Below are 23,283 nucleotides of genomic sequence, written 5' to 3'. Positions count from 1 at the left end.
AGGCTTTAAAGTAGACAGAGCAACTGCACTAAATTTCTTTTAGGGGAGAAAGGTGAATCATTGAATGGTACATAATACATTTCCTAAACTGCTCCCTTCTTCTTTCCAGGGTGGCACAGGTTGTACCACACCTTCTCTTTCCACCTTCCCTCTTCCCAATAGCATCCTGTTTAGATGTCCTCTCTTCCAACTGCTCCTGTTCTGTCCTCCCACTCAGCAATATTACAACCTTCCACCCGGCAGAGGAAAGTCAACCGACTGCACCAGTGGCGTAGTGAGGGCGGCTGCCACCTGGGGCGGTTCGCTGCTGCGCAACCCCCCCCCCCCCCCATCCCGGGTGCAGCATGACACCCCCTCAGCGCATCAACCCCCCCCCCCCCCCGAGTGCATTCTTGCCTGCTGTGTGCATGCCGCTGGGGGGGGGTGTCAGTTCCACTGGGTCCCTGCTCCCTCTGCTCCGGAACAGGAAGTAACCTGTTCCAGGGCAGAGGGAGCAGGGAACCAGCGGAGCCGACACCCCCCCAGCGGCGTGCACCCGGGGCGGACCGCCTCCACCGCCCTTGCTACGCCACTGGGCTGCACATTCTATAGTAGGACATGTTTATCCACTCCTACCCTAGCTAAGATAATGTTCAAGCAACTTTCTTTAAGCTTGCCCCTTATTTTCTTACTCCTGTTACTCTTTCTTATCTATATGTTCCATCTTTGCTTACACCCAATGTTATTAAAATGTTTTATTTAGTATTGTGTTGATATTGTAATGTAGCATACTATGCCATACTTTGTATTGTTGTTTCAATATTTTTACTGCTTGTAATTCTCTATTGCTTATATTTGACTTATTCTTGCTATACACTGCCGAGTGAATTCCTTCAAAAAGGCGGTAAATAAATCCTACTAAATACATAAATAAATTGTGTCCACGTGTGTCCTTGAAAAAGGAGTACATGTATATTGATAGATGGATTGGTATTGTCAGGGCTTTTTCAGGGGGTATCAAGTACCCACACCTTTTCCATTGCCTGCTAAAATTGACCCACTGTCCCCAAGTATTAAGGAAAGAATTCAGGCTTTGCATATGAATGCTGCCTTTTCATAGATTCTGTAGCTGGGTGCAGGGGACCTGACAATTGTAGGGTAGGTCCTTCAGTAATCAACCCATCCCTGAAGGCTAGCCCAGTATTTGAGTACTAGCACCTTTTTTGCTAGAAAAAAATGCACTAGGTATTAATATAATCATTCATATAACTCTTCTTATGTCATTGACAATCCCTGCTTCTTGAAACTTACAATCTGATGTGAAACAGCCACAAGGCTTTAAAAATAAAACAGTGGGGCCACTCCTAAAGAGTGAGGTTTTATAGAGCCCTTTTAAGGGAGCAGCTCAGGCGAGGAGAGGAGGCCCTGTTTAGGATGAAAAGTTTTATGTTTTAAAAGCAGCCTCAAAATAGTGTGGTATCAGGCTAGATTTGCATCTAGCAAGAGAGCACAGCATCTATGTTTATGGAGGCTATTCCAAGCATTTTGGCACAACTTCAAGCGCTCACTCAGGGACCAAGCTGGAACAGTGGCCTCCACAAAGTTTGGGATGACTCTTTCTGGCACTTCTTTCTCCTTCCCCCTCCTAGTTATCACAACCACAAAATATTATAGCCAATCCTGTATGGTGTCTCATTGATTCTTTGTTTTGATGACAGCAGAAGTCTGAAGCCCTAATGGAAGAGGAGTAGACTGTAAGAGACATAGCAGAATAGTAATCAACAGTAGTACTAATTTCCTATTACTGTCAATTCATTCCTCTTATTCCTATCAGAATCCACACCACTTCTTTCACAGGCACGTAAGTGAAGAAGGGATTCAGTGTTTGGTCCTAGGTTCAGCTTCACAAGGCAGTAGGTCACACAAAATTAAATTTTATTAGATTTATGAAGTTTTAAAAAATTGTATAATACAAAAGACAAATGTATATAAAGTGAGTGTATCAGTCGAATAATCTGGCACCCCTATATTTGTAGTCAGCCTGCAAAACAGGCGTCTTGCTATACAGTAAGGATCATGGTCGTGTTTAACAACTTATCTGCAGTTAGCTAATTAGCTCAATCAGCTCTGATTTCTTTGCCCCCCCCCCCCCCCCCAACATTTTTCTGATATTTTGTGCCTAGACAGCATGGATGAATAACTTGCATACCTCGCTGTCTTCCTTTAGGGCATGTAGGCTGCCATGGTAGACTTTGGATATTTTCACTCCCATGTTAATAAATCATATACACGGTGTGTGCTCTTTGTTAGAACACAGATCACTCCAACATACACAGTCACAGTATGTTAACAGCCGGGGAAACTTGATTGCACTTAACACTTCATAAAATCTGTTCAATTGATGCACTGGTTGGATGGTTATTTACCATTGGTAAACTTTACCAGACCCATATGTTCTGTTCTTCTTTTTTTTTTTTTTTATTAATGATAAAGTCATACATCCATATACATAGACTTAGAAATAACAGAATTGACTTTAAAGGCAAAAAAGAAAAAACCAATACTTACAACCAGATGGTTAAAGTATAACACACTAAATTTACATTTGTCCCCAATAATGGGATCAAGATACTAGGAAATATTTCAATCAACAAAGAAAAAAAATTAATAATTAACGGAGGGGGCAGTTCGAATATCTACAGCCAACTTTAACAGCGCTTATATTAGGGAGGCAAAACAACAGGTGATCTAACTGTTTCCTTAGATGATATGAATTGTAATCATTTTAAAGGGGAAAAGAATATATAATTGTTTGCTTCGTACGTTATGAAGCATTTACAGGGAAACTTTAGCAGGAAAGTTGCACCCAAATTAATCACTCTAGTTTTATAGGATAGAAATTCCTTCCTCCTTTTTTGAGTGCTTCTTGCCAAATCTGGAAAAATTTGAATTTTTCCCCCCAAAAATACATCATTTAAATGACGAAAGTAAAGTCTTAAAATGTTATTTCTATCCAGTTCAAGAGCGAAGGAGACGATCAGCGTAGTTCTCTCTGTGACTATCTCCAGAGAGGTTTCCAGAAACTCAGTAAGGTTTAAATCAGGAGGATTCTGTGGTTGATTTTCCCCTTTCTCAGTTCCTGAAATGTATTGAGTCCTCGTAATAGGAGGACAAGCCTCCATAGGTATCCCCAATATCTCATTAAAGTATTTTTTTAGGATATCAGTAGCTGGGATTAAGGGAGATTTAGGAAACCTCAAGAACCTGAGATTATTCCTCCTTCCGTTATTCTCCAAGTATTCTATCTTTCTCTCTTGAATTTCTTTATCTTTTATCATAGTCACTGTTAAGTCCTTCAATTGTTTAACTTCTTCAATACCCCCAAGTTTTTGCTTGTGTTCCTGAACTTCTGTGGACAAATTTTGAGAAATCTGCTTTAATTCCTTAATTTCGCCAGTCATAGAAACATTCATCTGTAGTAACGTTTTGTTCACCTGCTGGATTGCGTCCCATAATACTTCCATTGTCACCCGAATTGGTCTTATCAAATCTCCACTCTCTCCAGGAGGTAGTCCTCGGGGAATAGGTGCAGCGGCCTGAAACTGACCCTGCATAGTTGCTCCGTTCACCGGGATAGTAACGCTGAGAGATCCTCCATCCACAGGAGACACACACTCGAGCTGCTGTGGTATCGTCAGCGTCAACTTACTTCCGGGCTGTGGAGGAGGGGTGAAATCAGGAGGACTCGTCGCTCCCTCAGCGCTGCGCTCAGGCCCCTGCGGGGTCGAGCCCGCCGAAGTACAAATCCGAGCACCCAGAGTGCTGATTCCGAAGCTCTCAAGAGGTGCCTGCCACGAGACTGGGGTTGACGTCGAGGCTTTGGAGGTAGGAACCTGAGTTTTCCCCTTTCTCTTCCCCATCTCGATTAAAAAGAGACGGAGTAAGAGCTTCTGTTGGTACCGCAACTCTCTTTGGACTCAGGAACTCAGCGCTCGCACGACAGTTAGCGCCGCCATCTTGATCCCAAGTCCATATGTTCTGTTCTTATTTGCTGAGGTCTCTCATGAACAAGGTTAATGCACAACCTAGCACGCATAGCAAATAAGCAACTACAGATCAACTTACAAGATCAGATTAGCCTTTTCTGGTATACCTCCATGCACTTCACACATGCTGTACAAGGAACTGGATTCACATAGTTGATAAGAAAATTGAGGAAGCATATCCTCCACCTTCACTCCTGCTAGAGAGCTTTCGCTACAGAAAATTCCACATGCACCAGTTGAACCATTATTGGGTCAAGTGCAGGGGTGATAGTATATTCTTTAGCTGTAAGAAATTAAGGGTTACCTACACATCTAAGTAGTAACTTCTGATCCACTGGTCAGGCCTAGTAACTGGGCCCAACATAGAAATAGGCCTTTCTGCCCAAGTCTGTAGAACACTTATATTTCCAAAATCTGTGCTTCGTATAAATGCAGGTGGAATGTAAAAACAAAGTGTATGTAAAATTGAGAATTCACCAATAAATTGCTATATGTTGTGGGATACTGACAGTGCAATCATATCCCCCCCCCCACCAAAAAAAATGAAAACCCCGTCTTATACCATGGGATTTGATGACCTAAATACGTGTACTCTAGAGGAGAGAGAAGCAACAGGGGATATAGAAAGAATTAAATATATGAAAGGTATTAAGGCAGCACAAGAAATAAATATTTTTTTAAATGGAAACCTTGAAAAACGGGTCATGATATGAAGTGCTAGGGGTACAGACTTGGGAATCTAAAAATACTTGTCACAGACAAATTACTCCTACAAAACCATAATGGAATTTGAACAAACATGGAATAAATACAGAGCAGTTTTTTTTTTTTTTTAATACAGAGCAGCTTTAGTGGCAACAGGACAGTAATGAAGTTCCTGGATGATCCACGCAGCACAGCAGTAACAGCTGAAAAATCATTGTGAATATTAACCAGAATTGTGGTTAACAGGCAAGAAATGGACACTGACTAAATCGCTTGTTTGGGGCTATCTAATAATTTTCAGCAGCACTTAACTGGTTATTGCCGCTGAAAATTAGTGGTTAGCACCTAAATGAAAACAAGCTATTTTGAGGGCGCTCCATAGGCGGAGTCAGCATTTGGCCGGTTAAGTGCCAATATTCAGTACTGCAAATAGTCCCACAAATTTCAAGTAGCGGAGGTACCTATAAGCACAATTAAGCAAAACCCAGCGCTAAACACATAAGAAGACTATTTTAATAGGTATGTGAACAACATTTAACTGTGAACAGAAGCCTCGGAGGTGACTCGTTTTACACTAGGTCACAGCCTAGTGTCTCTCTGAAATCATCATTACATTTCTAACTTAAATCCTGCTATCGCTGGCTTCAATTAATTGTTCACAGCACTTTTGCATTATTTTGTCACAAAATACTTTAATCATTTCATATCAAAATTTACTTATCTTTAAAAAAAAGTTATTTGAATAGATATTTTTCATTGAATTAACGTAATACAGTTTTTGGCTAGCTTCCCAAGACCAGAACCTTCTTACTTAGGTCAGCACAGTATGAATAAAAGATAACTAAATATAAAATTGAAACAAAATCATTCTAATTTTAGTTTATTTTAGTTACATTTGTACCCCGCGTTTTCCCACTCATGGCAGGCTCAATGAGGCTTACATATACAGGTACTTACTTGTACCTGGGGCAATGGAGGGTTAAGTGACTTGCCCAGAGTCACAAGGAGCTGTGCCTGAAGTGGGAATTGAACTCAGTTCCTCAGTTCCCCAGGACCAGAGTCCACCACCCTAAAATCTTGAGGTAAAATGTGGGGGAAGAGAAAGGAGAAATGGATGGGTGATTAGTATGTAACAAAGCAGTATAATTTTATGGTTTATAATGGGACAGGAAACCCAAAGCTTTAAACTCCTTTCCTTGTTTATGTCAAAGTACTGAAAGAACTCAAACATGAAATTGCTGATCTGCTGTTAGTGATCTGTAAGCTGTTGTTAAAATCATCAGTAGTACCTGAAGATTGGAGGGTGGCCAATGTAATGCCGATTTTTTAAAAGGGTTCCAGGGGTGATCTGGGAAATTACAGACTGGTAAGCCTGACTTCAATGCCAGGGAAAATAGCGTTAACTATTATAAAGAATAAAATTACTGAACACATAGATAAATGGGGTTTAAGGAGACAGAAGTCAACATGGGTTCAGCCAAGGGAAGTCTTGCCTCACCAATTTGCTTAATTTCTTTGAAGGTGTAAATAAACATGTGGATAAAGGTGAGCCAGTTGATGTAGTGTATCTAGATTTTTAGAAAACGTTTGACAAAGTTCCTCATGAAAGACTCCTGAGAAAATTAAAGTCATGGGATAGGAGGCAATGTTCTTCTGTGGATTAGGAATTGGTTATTGGACAGAAAACAGAGGGTAGGATTAAATGGCCATTTTTCTCAACAGAGGATGAATAGTGGAATGCCACAGGGATCTGCACTGGGACCAGTGCTATTTAACATATTTAGAAATGATCTGGAAAACAGAATGACGAGTAAGGAAATTAAATTTGCACATGACACAAAACTATTAAAAGTTGTTGAAACATGTGCGGATTGTGAAAAATTGCAGGTCCTTAAGAAGCTGGAAGACTGAGCATCCAAATGGTAGATGAAATTTAATTTTTACTGTTGTAATTGTCTATTGCTTATGTTTGACTTAATCTTACTGTACACTGCCTTGAGTGAATTTCTTAAAAAAAAGGCAGTAAATAAATAATAATGTAGACAAATGCAAAATTATGCACACTGGGAAGAATAATCTGAACTATAGGTTTCTGATGCTAAGATCCACCTTAGGAGTGAGCATTCAAGAAACAAATATAGGTGTCATTGTACACAATACATTGAAATCTTCTAGTGGGCAAAAAAATAAACAAGATGCTAAGCATTATTAGGAAAGGGATGCAAAATAAGACCAAGAATATTATAATGCATCTGAATTGCTCCATGGTGCGACCTCACCTTGAGTATTGCATTCAATTCTGGTCGCCGTATCTCAAAAAAAGATATAAAGGAATTAGAAAAGGTTAAAAGAGTGACCAAAATGATAAAGGAGATGGAACTCCTCCCCATATGAGGAAAGGCTAAAGAGGTTAGGGCTCTTCAGCTTGGAGAAGAGGCGGCTGAGGGGTGATATGATAGAAGTCTACAAGATAATGAGTGGAATGGAGAGGACAGATGTGAAGCGTTTGTTTACAGTTTCTAACAATAATAGAACCAGGGGACATAAGATGAAGCTAGAACGTGGTAGATTTAAAACAAATAGGAGAAAGTTTTTCCAGTGCGTAGTTAGACTCTGGAACCCGTTGCCGGAAAATGTAGTGACAGCAGTTGGCATTGCTGAGTTTAAAGGGGGTTTGGACAGATTCCTGAAGGAAAAGTCCATTGAACATTATTAATTTAAATTTTTGTTTTGTTTTTGGGTTTTTGCCGGGTTCTGGATTGGCCACTGTCGGAGACAGGATGCTGGGCTTGATGGACCCTAGGTCTTTTCCCAGTATGGCGGTTCTTATGATTTTTCACTGTTTCAAAATGTACAAAGACCAGGAGACACGCATGAAATTACATGCAAATACTTTTATAACAATCATGAAGAAATATTTTTTCACTCAAAGAATAGTTAAGCTCTGTGTGAAGGGGTTTACAGAACTTTGCCCCTCACCCTTGAGAACAGTTCCTTAGACAACCTGAGCCACCTTAAGAGCACTAGTCCAATCCAGGAGGGGTGGAGCCTAAACCAGGAAGTATATGACAGGACCTGACTGAGGTTAAACTAGCAGGCATAGAAATCCAAGGTGCACCACTGCCACCTGTGGTTAGGACTTGTGACCTGGCTGAGGTACACCGCTTTTGCTTCTTGTTTGAGACTGACAAGCCTTGCTCTGAGGTCTGGCAGGAATCAGACCCTAGTACTTGGAGAACTGATAAAGACTCACAGGTTGTGTTTGATACAGGGCCACCCTACCAGCCACAGTCTGTGTTCAGGCCTTGCCAGCCTGAGGCCTGCGTATTGAACTACATAAGTGTTCTATCTTTTGTTTCCTGGCCCTGTGATGTAACAGACCTCAGGATTCAATTAAATACACACTTGTTTTAATTTATATCCCTTTGTCCAGCTGTGTTATTTCACAGGCCTACCCTCACTCGGGATGTCACACTCTGGAACTTGCTGCCGGAGGATGACAGCAGTTAGCGTATCTGAGTTTAAAAAAAGGTTTGGACAAGTTTCTGGAGAAAAAAGTCCATAGTCTGTTATTGAGATGGACATGGGGGAAGCCACTGCTTGCCCCGGGATTGGTAGCATGGAATGTTGCTACTATTTGGGTTGCTGTCAGGAACTTGTGACCTAGATTGTCCACTGCTGAAAGCAGGATACTGGACTAGATGGACCATTGGTCTAACCCAGTATGGCTATTCTTATGTTCTTATCTTAACTTCAAAAATCTTATTTTCCTGTTGTTGTTTTTTTTAATTTCCTCTTAGTATAGACTATAAGGTCACTGATGCAGTTAACATACTGCTCACCCACAGAAGTGATACGTTGGCTTGTTTTGTGCCTTTATGAGTTGACTGTTGTCTTTAGTATCTCCCTAACACAGCACCCTTCTTCACATTTTCTGCAGTGAACAATACATTCTACATTTGAGGAAGAGCATACATAGAATGTTTTTCCCATGTGGGTAACTATGAGGTTCTGTGATATGTGTGCATTTACCTATCCATGATGGACAAACTGCTATTGGGCAGACTGGAAAGCCAATTTGATCTTTATCTGTAGTCATTTATTACATTACCAAGATCCCTGAAAAAGGAAATTACAATGCTTATAGCACACATGACAACAAAATACAAAATATAGAAAAAAAATTGGTCAAGGGACACCTCCCTCAGAAAAATATTTTTATTTTGACACCATTAAAGAAGTATTCAAAGAAGTAAAAATGTATATATTTACAATATAACATTTATGAACGTACTGTCTGCCTCTGTATACTACATTTAATTACAAGCTAAGACCAAAAGTACAAGCAGTGCTGCTTGCTGAAAACAAACTGCATGAATCTTAAGCACATTAAGGATTAGGCATCTGTAAATACCAAGGAGTATAAATGAGGCAGTCTTTGCAATAAAACAGAAATGTGAAAAGCATAGAAGGCAGCATTTAAATAATAAAATACCGAGCTATACCAAAAAGGACTCGAAGGGCCTTTCCTTTCAGTGTGCTGATGGAGAAAAGAATCTAACTGTATGCGCAGCAGGCTGAGTAGCCATCATATCAGTGTTGGAGATCCAAAACGGACAAGCTGGTTGGTAAGAGTAAAAGCAGTGCAGATCTCTGTTCTAAGTTTGTAGGAACTCTGGCTGTACACGCGCCACCTTCCTGAATTCCTTGCTGTGAGTCTGTGGGCACTGCATCTCACACCAGCTAATGGGAACCATCGGCACACCTGGAGGTTAACAAAACTCAATTCATTGATACAGTTTTTATTAAAGCAAAATCATGACTATAGTTAAAGGAAATTAATTTTGGCTGGCTGTATCAGTAATTAGCCCACACTGACACATTTAAGCACAGTATCTCTTTATGGCAAGAAGCCCAGTGGGGATATCTCGGTTGTATCTGACTTCAGTTCCAATATTATTACTACTACTACTATAAATCACTTATATAGCGCTACCAGTCGTACGCAGCGCTTTACAATTGAACATGAAGAAGAAAGACAGTCCCTGCTCAAAAGAGCTTACAATCTAAATCAGGACAAACAGACAGGACCAAAAAGGATAAGGGAAGGACAGACAGAAGGACACATAAGGATAAGATAAAAGTTACAAGTCAGGAGTCGAAAGCAGCATCAAACAGGTAGGCCTTTAGCCCGGATTTGAAGGCTGCGAGGGATGGAGCTAGACGTAATGGCTCAGGAAGCCTATTCCAGGCATAAGGTGCGGCGAGATAGAAGGAGCAGAGTCTGGAGTTAGCGATGGAGGAGAAGGGTGCAATTAGGAAAGATTTGCCCAGTGAACGGAGTTTTAGGGAAGGAGTGTAGGTAGGGAGAGATGAGGGTGGAGAGGTAGTGAGGGGCTGCAGAGTGAATGCACTTATAGGTCAACAAGAGTAGCTTGAATTTTATACGGAAACGGATAGGGAGCCAGTGAAGTGATTTCAGGAGAGGGGTGATATGGGCATAACGACTTTGGCGAAATATTAGTCGTGCGGCAGAGTTTTGAACAGATTGAAGGAGTGACCTAGTGGTTAGGGTGGTGGACTTTGGTCCTGGGGAACTGAGGAACTGAGTTCAATTCCCACTTCAGGCACAGGCAGCTCCTTGTGACTCTGGGCAAGTCACTTAACCCTCCATTGTCCCATGTAAGTCGCATTGAGCCTGCCATGAGTGGGAAAACGAGGGGTACAAATGTAACAAAAATAAAATAAAAAAATTGAAGAGGAGAGAGATGGCTGAGTGGAAGACCTGAGAGAAGCAAGTTGCAGTAGTCTAAGCGACAGGTGATAAGAGTTTGGATGAGGGTTTTGATAGCGTGTTCAATAAGGAAAGGGCGAATTCTGGCGATGTTATAAAGGAAGAAACGACAGGTTTTAGCAATCTGTTGAATATGGGCCGAGAAGGAGAGGGAGGAGTCGAAGATGACCCCGAGGTTGCGAGCAGACGAGACAGGAAGAATAAGCGTGCTGTCGACAGAAATAGAGAATGGGGGAAGGGGAGAGGTTGGTTTAGAAGGGAAGATAAGGAGTTCAGTTTTGAACATATTGAGTTTCAGGTGGCGGTGAAACATCCAGGTAGCAATGTCAGAGAGGCAGGCAGATACCTTGGACTGGATTTCTGCCGAGATTACTAGTGTGGAGAGGTAGATTTGGGAGTTATCAGCATAAAGGTGATACTGAAAGCCGTGTGATGAGATCAAAGCACCAAGGGAGGAAATATAGATGGAGAAAAGGAGAGGTCCTAGAAGAGATCCTTGAGGTACACCCACTGACAGTGGGATAGAATATATATTTACTAATAACTCATTCATAGAGCAAAGATAAATAGAAATAAAACATAAAAAAAGAAAATAAGATGATACCTTTTCTATTAGACTAACAATTTTTTATTAGCTTTCGAAGGTAAACCTTTTTCTTCAAATCAGAAATAAGGAAATGTTGACAAATATCAGAATATATGTAAAACCCAAAAGCATTCTCATAGGAAGAGGGAAAGGGAAATGAGACTTGATATACTACCTGTGTTTTTTTGCAACTACATTCAAAGCAGTTTACATATAGTCAGGTACTTATTTTGTACCAGGGGCAATGGAGGGTTAAGTGACTTGCCCAGAGTCACAAGGAGCTGCAGTGGGAATTGAACTCAGTTCCCCAGGATCAAAGTCCACTGCACTAACCACTAGGGGTGGGTTATTTGAGAAACAGAGAGAGCTGGGTGGGTGAAAGGGAGAGACGGATGGCTGATAAGAGGATGATGAATTTTATGGTTTATAGTGGGAAAGCCCAGATCTTTAAGTCCTGACTGGTGGGCATCAAAATATTTCATCATTCTGACTTCAAAGGCCTTACATTCCTGGATAATCTTCAAATTTCCTTTTAGTATTCTCAGTGAAAAAAAAGAAGATGACTTCCACCAAAGCACAAGAACAAAGAAAATCAATCGGGGGAGACCAATGTAATTCCAACCAAGGGAAATGTGTTGATAATACTAAAAATGTGTAAGATACAAAGGTTGAAAAGTTCAAAATATCAAGAAGACTGATGGACTCGCAGCAGTCCTGCGTTTCGGCACAGCAAACGTCTGCCTCAGGAGTCAGAGATATTCCAGTGTAGTTGACAATGGAAAAGTTGTTAGCCAGCGAATAGCAGTACAGGGATATCAGCCAATAAGTCACACTAATATTAATAAATTGTTTCCCCTGGTTGGAAGTACATTGGTCTCCACCAATTTTTTTTTTAATCTTTTAGCATTCTGGCCATAAAATTATTCATGCACTGTTCTAGTTTTGTAAAGTGCTGTCCCACAGAGGTGACATGCTGACTGGAATCCTCAAGCTTAATATGATTATGATGTCCATGTGGACTAAAACTTGTCTTTAGCATCTGGCTTGTTTCTCCAATATAGCACCCTTCTTCACACTTTTTGCATTGAATGATACATACCACATTTGAGGATAAGCATGTGAAGGACCCCCTTATGCTGAATGTTTTTCTCATCTGAGTGGCTATAGGATCTTGTGAAATGTGTTGGCACAGTTTGCAGCTTGGTATATTGAAGGGACATGTGCCATGCTCTTCTTTTTGAGCTTGTATTGGGAGCTTGCTTTTCCCTAATGTGTGTTTTGAATTAGGTGGCTGTCGGAAGGCCAGCACTGGTGGGGCTGGGAACATCTCTTTCAGCAATTTATCCTCCTGGAATAATGGTTGTAGATCTCTTAGGATTCTTCTCAGTTTTCCCAGCTCTGGACTATATGTCACTACAAGGGGGACTCTCTCTGTAGCTTCTGTTCCCGTTGTACTGCAACAGTTTTTTTTCTGGGTATTTTAAGGGACGAGGCTACATTCTAGGAGATTATGTTGGGGTTGTAGCCCTTTTCTTTGAAGGACTCAGTCAGGATTTTGAGTTGTTTATCTCTGCAACACGGTGATATCGTATGGCTTCGTTGTGTATAGTGGATTTTTTTTGTTATGTGAAGGATGAAAGATGGAGTTAAGGAGGTAGCAGCATCTGGCTGTAGGTTTCCTGTATACAGTTGTTTGTATTAGAGCAAAGAGAAATACTGACATCTGTATCAAGTAAAAATTTTAACTTTTAAAAGGTTCACTTCAGCTATTGAAGCACGAGTTTTCAAGGAAAAAAGACAGGTTAGTACATCATTCTTTTGGTTGTACTTTCTTTGACTTAATTTAAATCTCACCATTTAAAATCCTCTTTTTTTTCAATCCAAAAATGTAAAGAGCAAAGTTCAATAAAATCAAATGTAAATACATAGCGTGAGGAAGAAAGCAACGTCTTCCTTGAAGAACACCTAATTTTTATGTTAAATAGATTGAGCCAATGGTATGAATAGCAAGGCCAAACATAAGTTTTGAAATATAATACGAGCTTCTAATGGGAACCATTGCAAACAATAGAAAAACAGAATAGCTCTGCCCCTATACTTATGAGGGGAAGTTATCAAGCTGCATTAGGGTTCTAAGTTGTGCTATTTTCCCCTTAACGCATGTTAAAAGGTACTAAAAGGACTTAAATCATCTTAATACAGTGATCCTAAGTCACCGCAGGCTATGTAATAATGAGATGCAAAACATACAAATGAATATGAAGCAGCCCATTACTACATAATTTATATAATGCAAGTGGCATTACAGCTGGAAAAATAACCCCAACAAAAAGCTAGGGTTGTATTAATATCCTGGGAGCATAAGGCCTCAAAGCATGGTAGATGCTCCTAGGCTGAATCTTAAAGGGGCTGCAGTGCTACACCCCCAACCCGAGTAACACCTGAATGCTATCCCAATCACATCTCCCCCATGCATCACAAGCCCCCCTCCCCCACCAGCCCATACCTGGTGCTATAGTGGGTCCTGGAAAACAGCAATCCCCAGTAGTGCTGTCCGATTCGCTATTCAAATCGATTTGCTGATTTGTTTTTGGCAAATCAAATTCTCATTTTTTTTATCACTATCTGTGTGCGCCTCTCCTCTGCTTTCATCACCTTCCCCATGGCAACTACCTCCCCATTCACCACCTTCCCATCTTCCCCCACAATGCCTCTCTCCCTCAGGTCTTGGATCAAGGAGGTTTAATCACAGTGGCCCACCCCCTCCATGCCGCCACCTTCCCGTCTTCCTCTGCGGTGCCTCTCTCCCTCAGGCCTTGGATTAGATGCAGTGGACCGCCGTCACCTTCCCGCCTTCCTCCATAGCACCCCTCTCACACAGGTCAAGACTGAACCCAGTCTCAGAAACACTAAAAATCCTTGGAGTCACCATCGACCGCCACCTAACACTCGAAACCCACGCAAACAATACAACCAAGAAGATGTTCTACGGCATGTGGAAATTGAAAAGGATAAGACCATTCTTCCCAAGATTCGTCTTCCGCAGCCTAGTGCAATCCCTCGTCCTCAGCCACCTGGATTACTGCAACTCACTATACGCGGGCTACAAAGAGCAAATAATGAGGAAACTTCAAACAGCCCAGAACACAGCAGCCAGGCTCATCCTCGGAAAACCAAGATACGAAAGGGTGAAACCACTACGAGAGAAATTACATTGGCTTCCACTTAAGGAACGCGTCATTTTCAAAGTTTGCACACTAGTCCATAAGATCATCTACGGCGAAGCCCCAGCGTACATGTCTGATCTAATAGACCTACCACCCAGAAACGCTAAAAGGTCATCCCGAACATACCTCAACCTCCACTTCCCCACTTGCAAGGGCCTGAAATACAAGACGCTACACGCGTCAACCTTTTCCCACATGAGCACGCAGGCCTGGAATACACTACCGCGCAACCTAAGAATGATTAACGAACAAGCTTCCTTCCGAAAACTACTGAAGACGCACCTGTTTGAACAAACTTACGGAAAGAACCAAAACACATAGAGTCCATACTCACTGTTCATCAATGCAACATACATCCACTTCAGATCCCTCATCCCGTAATCAATTGTCCCACTGTCTCCTCCTAATGTTTCCATGTTGATGTCCCATTGTTATATTCCTAATGATAATCGCATGTCTCACACAACTCTGCACAATGTATTCCATATTCAAGTTGTTACAAATGTATTTCTACTATTCATATCTTATTGTAAGCCACACTGAGCCCGCAAAGAGGTGGGAAAATGTGGGATACAAATGCAATAAATAAATAAATAAATAAATTTGCACTGCTAGTGGCCGCTTCTACCCCTGTTGTCTCTCTTTAATGCTGGAAGCTGAACATCCGATGCAAAAAGCCTTGCAGTAGGGCTCAGTGGCTGTGCTGCTGCCACCACCTTCCCCCCCGGCACCCCCCTCCCCCATGAAGGATGGAAGGATGCGGTTAGCTGTTTGAGCAGCACTCTAGGATCCCCCATGCTGGAAAAGGTAAAATTATGTATAATCATACCTGATAATTTTCTTTCCATTAATCATAGCTGATCAATCCATAGACTGGTGGGTTGTGTCCATCTACCAGCAGGTGGAGATAGAGAGCAAACTTTTGCCTCCCTATATGTGGTCATGTGCTGCCGGAAACTCCTCAGTATGTCGATATCAAAGCTCCATCCGCAGGACTCAGCACTTAGAGAATTACACCCACGAAGGGACACTCTGCCCAGCTCACCACCGCCGAAACGGGGGAGGGGAATTAACCCAGCTCATCCCCACACAAGTGGGGGAGGGGAATCCGTCCAGCTCATCCCCGCGGAGCGGGGGGGGACACCACCCCGCCGATGCGGGGGGATCTGGCTTATCCTGCAACCGCAACCGCGGGAGGAGCTGACTGACCCGAACACCGCCGAAGCGGGAGGGGTACAAAACTGCCCTACAGCCGCACGAAGCGGGAGGGAGTGCCGGCAGAATTATAAGTCTCAATCCAGCCCCGTAAAACGGAGGGGAGAGGAATGCAGCAGCTCACTGTAACACAAACTCGTCTTAACTCTTGAAGAATCCAAGTGAAAAAACTTGAACACGAAGTCTTTCTGAAGTAACTGAAGAGTAAACTTGAACCTGAAATGCAACCAGAATAAAACAATACAGATATCTGGGAGGGGCTATGGATTGATCAGCTATGATTAATGGAAAGAAAATTATCAGGTATGATTATACATAATTTTACCTTCCATATCATCAAGCTGATCAATCCATAGACTGGTGGGATGTACCGAAGCAGTACTCACCCAGGGCGGGACATAGAAATCCCTGACCGCAACACTGAAGCTCCAAACCGGGCCTCCGCCCGAGCAGCCACAGTCAAGCGGTAATGCTTGGAGAATGTATGGGCCGAAGCCCAAGTTGCCGCCTTGCATATCTCTTCCAAGGAGACGGAACCGGCCTCTGCCATCGAGGCCGCCTGAGCTCTTGTGGAGTGAGCCTTCAGCTGGATAGGCGGCACCTTCCCTGCGGCCACATAAGCCGCTGCAATGGCTTCCTTGACCCATCTTGCCACTGTAGGCTTAGCAGCCTGCAGACCCCTACGAGGACCTGCAAACAGGACAAACAGATGATCCGATTTCCGGAAATCATTGGTCACTTCCAAGTATCTGATGATGACTCGTCTCACATCCAGATATTTAAGAGCAGAGTACTCCTCTGGGTAGTCCTCCCTACGAAAGGAAGGGAGACAGAGCTGCTGATTCACATGGAAGCGAGAAACAATCTTGGGCAGAAAGGAAGGCACTGTGCGAATAGTCACTCCTGCCTCAGTGAACTGCAGAAAAGGCTCTCGACATGAGAGCGCCTGGAGCTCGGAAACTCTTCTGGCTGAAGTGATAGCCACCAAAAAGACTGCTTTCAACGTCAGGTCTTCAGAGATGCCCTCGACAAGGGTTCAAACGGCGGCTTCTGCAATGCTCTTAGCACCAGGTTGAGATTCCACGCAGGCACCACTGAGTGCAGAGGAGGGCGCAGGTGATTAACTCCCTTGAGAAAGCGCACCACATCTGGCTGGGAAGCCAGGGAAGCACCCTTCAGGCGGCCCCTGAAGCAAGCCAGAGCCGCTACCTGGACCTTAAGGGAACTGAGCGACAGGCCTTTGTCCAGACCTTCTTGCAGGAACGCCAACACTGAAGAAATTGGAGCAGTGAAGGGAGAAAGTGAGCCTGCTTCACACCACGCTGCAAAGATACGCCAAACCCTGGCGTAAGCAGTAGAAGTAGAGCGTTTCCTCGCTCTCAGCATAGTGGCGATGACCTTGTCTGAGAAGCCCTTCTTCCTCAGACGCTGCCGCTCAATAGCCAGGCCGTAAGACCAAAGGGGGAGGGATCCTCCATCACCACGGGACCCTGATGTAACAGGCCCTGCTCCACTGGCAGCCGCAGCGGATCGTCGATTGAGAGCCTGATCAAGTCCGCATACCAGGGACGTCTGGGCCAATCCGGACCCACCAGGATTATCCTGCCGGGATGTCTTGCCACCCGGTCTAGGACCCTGCCCAACATGGGCCAGGGTGGGAACACATAGAGAAGCTCTTGTGTCGGCCATTGTTGGAGAAGAGCATCTACTCCCAGGGATCGAGGGTCCCGTCCTCTGCTGAAGAAGCGCGGCACTTGGCAATTGGCCGATGACGCCATCAGATCTAGGCTCGGCTGGCCCCAGCGCTTCGTGATGTCCAAGAACGCCTGAGCAGAGAGCTGCCACTCTCCGGGCTCCAAGGTATGGCGACTGAGAAAGTCCGCCTTGACATTCATGACTCCGGCAATGTGGGCCGCTGACAGCTGTTCCAGGTTCGCTTCCGCCCACTGGCATAGACTCATAGCCTCCTTGGCTAGAGGGGCGCTCTTGGTACCTCCCTGGCGGTTGACATAGGCCACAGCCGTGGCATTGTCCGACAGTACCCGTACAGGCTTCAGCACCAGTACCGGGATGAACTCCAAAAGCGCCAACCGAATGGCTCTGAGTTCCAGGAGGTTGATAGACCACTTCGCCTCTGCAGGAGACCAGAGCCCCTGCGCTGTCCTTCCCAAGCAGTGGGCTCCCCAGCCCGACAATGAGGCGTCCGTCGTGACGACAATCCACTCTGGGGTCACCAGAGGCATTCCTGCAGACAACTTGTCTGCCTGCATCCACCAGCTCAGCGCCTTGCGCACTGCTGGATCCAAGGGAAGACGCACCGCATAATCCTCCGACATCGGAGTCCAGCGCTGCAGCAGAGAGTGTTGTAGTGGTCTCATATGAGCCCTGGCCCAGGGCACTACTTCCATCGTGGCCGTCATAGAGCCCAACAGCTGCACATAGTCCCAAGCCCGAAGAGGAGAGGCTACCAGGAACTGGTCCACCTGAGCCTGAAGTTTGACAATCCGATTGTCTGGCAGGAACACTCTGCCCACTTGGGTGTCGAATCGAACTCCCAGATACTCCAGGGACTGAGTCGGGCGCAGCTGGCTCTTCTCCCAGTTGATGATCCATCCCAGGGAGCTCAAAAGAGCAACTACCCGGTCCACAGCTTTGCCGCACTCTGCATAAGAGGGGGCTCGGATCAACCAGTCGTCCAGATAAGGATGGACTTGTACTCCTTCCTTTCGCAGGAAGGCCGCTATGACCACCATTACTTTGGAAAAGGTCCGCGGAGCAGTAGCCAACCCGAACGGGAGGGCTCTGAACTGGAAGTGTCGGCCCAGGACTGCAAAACGCAGAAAGCGTTGATGAGGAGGCCAGATGGGAATATGCAGGTACGCTTCCTTGATGTCCAAGGAAGCCAGGTACTCCCCTGCCTTCACTGCCGCTATAACAGAGCGGAGAGTCTCCATGCGAAAGTGCCGCACTTTCAAGGCCCGATTGACCCCTTTGAGGTCGAGGATAGGCCGGACAGAACCTCCTTTCTTTGGTACCACAAAGTAAATGGAGTAACGCCCCTTGCCAAGCTGACTTTCTGGCACCGGAACGACCGCACCCAGGCGGATCAGATTGTCCAAGTCTGCTGCACTGCCACAGCTTTGACCGGAGACTTGCAGGGAGAGAGTACAAACCCGTCTCTTAAGGGTCGGCAGAACTCTAGCTTGTAGCCGTCTCTGATGACTTCCAGCACCCAAGCGTCTGAAGTTATTGTGGTCCACTCGCCCAGAAACGAGGACAGCCGTCCTCCAATCTGCACTGGGGCGTGGACCAAGACCCCGTCATTGGGTACGAGACCCTGGGGGAGGACCGGAGGGAGCACCTCCGGGACGGCGGTCTCTGCGAAAGGAACGCTGCTTGGGGGAGAAATGCCTCTTAAAGGAAGAGGGGGCAGAAGAACCCGACCTGCCCGGGCGGTACCGACGGGCTTCCTGAAACCGTCCTCTGGAGGTACCGGGACGAGCACTAGCCCGAGCCCTGACCTCTGGTAACTTCTTGCCCTTAGATGTGCCGAGATCGGTCACGATTTTGTCCAGCTCGACCCCAAAGAGCAGCTTGCCTTTAAAAGGCAACCTAGCCAGGCGGGATTTAGAGGCGTGGTCAGCAGACCAATGTTTCAGCCAAAGCCACCGCCGCGCAGAGACTGTCTGAGCCATGCCTTTAGCTGAGGCTCTCAAGACATCATACAGCAAGTCTGCCACATAGGCTAAGCCCGATTCCAGGGCTGGCCAATCATCCCTCAAGGAATGATCCGAGGGGGAAGCCCGCTGCACCATAGTCAGGCACGCCCTGGCCACATAGGAGCCGCAAACTGAGGCCTGCAAACTTAAAGCAGCCGCCTCAAAGGACGACCTTAAGGCCGCCTCCAATCTCCTGTCTTGGGCGTCCTTTAGGGCCGTGCCACCTTCCACCGGCAATGCCGTTTTCTTAGTCACCGCAGTGATTAAAGAATCCACGGTAGGCCACAGATAGGCCTCACGTTCACTCACAGCCAAAGGATAGAGGCGGGACATAGCCCTAGCCACTTTAAGGCTCGCTTCTGGGACATCCCATTGAGCCGAAATTAAGGTGTGCATGGCATCATGCACGTGGAAGGTTCTAGGCGGGCGCTTCGTCCCCAGCATAATGGCAGAGCCAACAGGGGCTGAGGGAGAGACGTCCTCCGGAGAGGAAATCTTCAAAGTGTCCATGGCCTGTAACAACAGGTTGGGCAAATCCTCTGGGCGAAAAAGCCGCGCTGCAGAGGGGTCATCCGCTCCATCCGAGCGGGGATCCGTCTCCTCCAAGGAATCCGCAAAGGACCGTTGGGAGACCTCAGACACGCTGCCCTCATCTACATCGGAGGAGACAAATTCCTCCAAGGCCTGGGAATCAACCCGAGGGCGTTTACCTCTGGGAACCTCAACCTCTTTACCAGACGAGGGAGCGGGGGCAGCGTTGTGCATGAGGAAGGCCTGATGCAGCAGCAAAACAAACTCGGGGGAGAAACCCCCCAGACTGTGCACTTCCGCAGCCTGGGCAACAGCCCTAGGCGCACTCTCAACCGGCGCTCGCAACAGCGGGGGAGAGGCCTGCTGCGCATCCAAAATGGCGTCCGGCGCGAAACTCCGCGAAGGAGCCGCGCGGGAAGAACGGCTCTTAACTTTAGCCGCTTCTGTGCCGTCGCCCAAATTAAGGGCGTTCATGGCATTAATGTCTCCAACCTCAAGGGCGGCCCAAGAAGAAGCCGTCCGAGCCGCGTGGCCGGCCAAAATGGCGGAGGCGAGGAGCGGGGGATGGGCGTTTATGGCGGGAAAAACCGCCACGCCGGAGGAAGGACCGGGACATTCATCGGTCACGAAACTGCCACCCAACAAGGGCGAATCAGGCTTTAAGACCCCCGCATCCCCTCTAGAAGCGCTCAAGCGACCCGGGGAGCGACCCTTTGCGCCCTCGCCCTCCGACGCCATGTGCCACGAGGAGAAGAATCGGGGAACCCCCGCCCGCTATAAAAAGGTAAAATTACCTGCTGTCCGCTCCGAGTTGTAACGACCTGGTGTCCCAGTGAGTAGCTGCAATAGACGCTTAAATAAACGTCGAAATAAACGCCTTTAAAGACGTTTAAAATTTTTTTTTTTTTTTTTTTTTTTTTTTTTAACGGAGCCAGCGGGAGGGGGGGAGAAAAGGAGGGACCTGGCACCACCAGGTTTGCACTTGCTCAAAAGAGCCCTCAACCCCAGGCACTCAACAAAACCTAAAAATTAGGCTTGGAGGCCTAGCCAGAGCTGCTGCTGCTGTGTGTGACCACCACCTGCTGAGATAGAGAACATACTGAGGAGTTTCCGGCAGCACATGACCACATATAGGGAGGCAAAAGTTTGCTCTCTATCTCCACCTGCTGGTAGATGGACACAACCCACCAGTCTATGGATTGATCAGCTTGATGATATGGAAGAGCTCCAAGAGCCAGAGGGCTCACAATCTAACACAGTATACTGTATGTGACTGTGTGCACTGCACACTGTACTCCAGTTCATTATGTGTAAAAGCAGGACCAGAAAACATGCCGTGCCAGCATGTCAACCTTTAGGTAGAATGATCAAAGCTAAATATGACCAGATGGCCACCTATGTTTTGAGACAGCTTCAAAGTCTGAGATACGTAAGCATTACTACAGACCTCTGGACCAGCAGAATCATGGCGGCTTATATTACTATTACGGCACATGACATAGATGATGACTTTCATAATATAAATGTTGTGTTGGATATGCAGTACGTGCCAAAGAGACATGCAGATGACATGGAAAGTGCAGTGAAGAAATGGAAGTTAGAAGGCCAAGTTTTTACAGATGTTACTGATAATGCTGCATCAATTTAAAAAAGCTGTTGGGAAACTTATTTGAAAAGGAATCTATACCACTTACCATTGCTGCTTTGGTCACACTCTGCAGTTATATGTGAAAGATAGGCTGCGCCACGATACATAATTGGATAATGAAACTTAGAGTGGTGTCATCAATGGAAAAACTGACAGATCGTTGTAGGGGGAAATATAATTCATTAGCGGATGAATGGTTACATTTGAATATGATCCTTCAATAAAACACCTAAGATGGGGCTATGAATGGCGGGGAGGAGAGGATGGTTATAAGGGGATGGGAGGGGTAATAAAAATGTAAAATCATTGATGAAGGAGTAGATTGTCAAATGTTTAGATTTATGTTATAAGGATTATTGGGAAGGCAAGTGTCTCTGTGTATTATTGTTGGCTGTGTTGAATCATCAATAAAAAATATACTAATGCAAAAAAAAGAAAGATGGGCTGCAGTCTCATCCAGCAATCTATCGTTAATAAATTCCGTGATATCGTCAGCACTTTCCATCACAGTACTATGCTCACTGAAAGTTTTTAAAACTGCTCAAGAAACATTGGGAATGACAGTGAAGAAACTGGTGATGTGAAAACATGTTGGAACAGAACTTGCATTATGCTGCGAAGTGCAGTTGAATTGCAGCAACCCATTGGTTTAGTTTTAAGCAGCAGCAATAAAAATCACAAAGCTGCACCTGCAGAACGTGACTATGATGTGGCCCAAAAACTCAGTCTTGCAGGCTTTTGAAGAAGCAACAACAATTGCATCTGGAAAACAGTATGTTACTGTGTCTGTGTTGTTCATCCACTGGTTGAACACCTGATTAATCCAATCGATACAAGAATCAGGAGAGGAAGTTGATATTGATGATAACATTGAACGGACTCTGTTACTAAAGATACAGAAATCAGCAAATTTGAAAGTTCTCTCTCACTTGAAAGAAGAGCTGAAGAAAAGTTTACCGCATAGATCTCAAGATATATTATTTGATAATTTATAAAGATTAAGCAGCTTCCTGGATCCAAGATTTAGGTCAACATATGGTGACGTATCAGATGTTATTGCAGTTGCAACTCAAGAGATCGTAAAAATGTAAACCACTGATGTACTATTCCCAGTCAGCAGCAGCACAGCCTCTGTGGAGATACTCACACATTGTCTGCCGTTCCAGATTTGGGAAAACAGTGAAAGATACCAATGTTTCAGCTAAGAAAGGCAGACTTCCATCACAATCAGACTATCACAGTGATATTCAGAATTTGCCTTCTATAAACACAAAGATCCATTGGAAACTGGTGGTGATATTTTTATTTTCTGGTAGCAAATTCAAGTGAAATTGCCGCTACCGAACTGGCTTGCACAGAAGTTTCTGTGTACTGTGTCAAAGTTTTCTGCAGACCTTATATCAGCAGAAAATATTACCTGCTCATCCATCTCCTTCATTCTCTGCTCCAAAACCATTATTTTTTTTGTCTGCCTATTGAATTCCCTTTCCTATCTTCACCTGTGGTGTTGTCCCTGCCTACTTTTGACAGCTTTCACACTTTCCACTTACTGTCAATATTGGAAATTTCAAGGGTGGTTTCTGCTTTGTGCTCCTCTACATCCTTGTCTGACAACCCCACCACCACCACCTCAACAGGCCTTTTACGTCTTACTTTAAACCAGTCCTTCCTTTCCTTTACTCCTTCATATCATCAGTATTCATATGGGTGTGTCCTCTTGTCAGTGGAAACGAGCCATTATTATTCCCTGCTTGGAAGGCCGAAAGATGGACTCTCCTGTAGTACTCATCATCCTATTTCCAACTTGCCTTTCCTTTCCAAGATTCTAGAAAA

General features: G+C 44.9%; 1 protein-coding gene across 3 annotated transcripts in view; it reads right to left on the bottom strand.

Moving 5' to 3' along the window:
- Nucleotides 1-8,938: 8,938 nt before the first annotated feature.
- The window catches only part of EXOSC1 (exosome component 1), a 50,228-nt gene continuing 35,883 nt past the window's right edge, over nucleotides 8,939-23,283 (bottom strand). For all 3 annotated transcript variants that reach the window (XM_030202882.1, XM_030202883.1, XM_030202881.1), the window contains exon 8: nucleotides 8,939-9,495. In XM_030202882.1, the coding sequence (XP_030058742.1) occupies nucleotides 9,389-9,495 (107 nt within the window). In that variant the 3' untranslated portion in view covers nucleotides 8,939-9,388. The remainder of the gene's footprint in view (nucleotides 9,496-23,283) is intronic.

The sequence above is a fragment of the Microcaecilia unicolor genome, chromosome 5 (assembly GCF_901765095.1).
Source record: "Microcaecilia unicolor chromosome 5, aMicUni1.1, whole genome shotgun sequence".
NCBI lineage: Eukaryota > Metazoa > Chordata > Amphibia > Gymnophiona > Siphonopidae > Microcaecilia > Microcaecilia unicolor.
The sequence above is the reverse complement of the archived record's forward strand: the minus strand, read 5'-3'. Positions and strand labels throughout refer to the sequence as shown.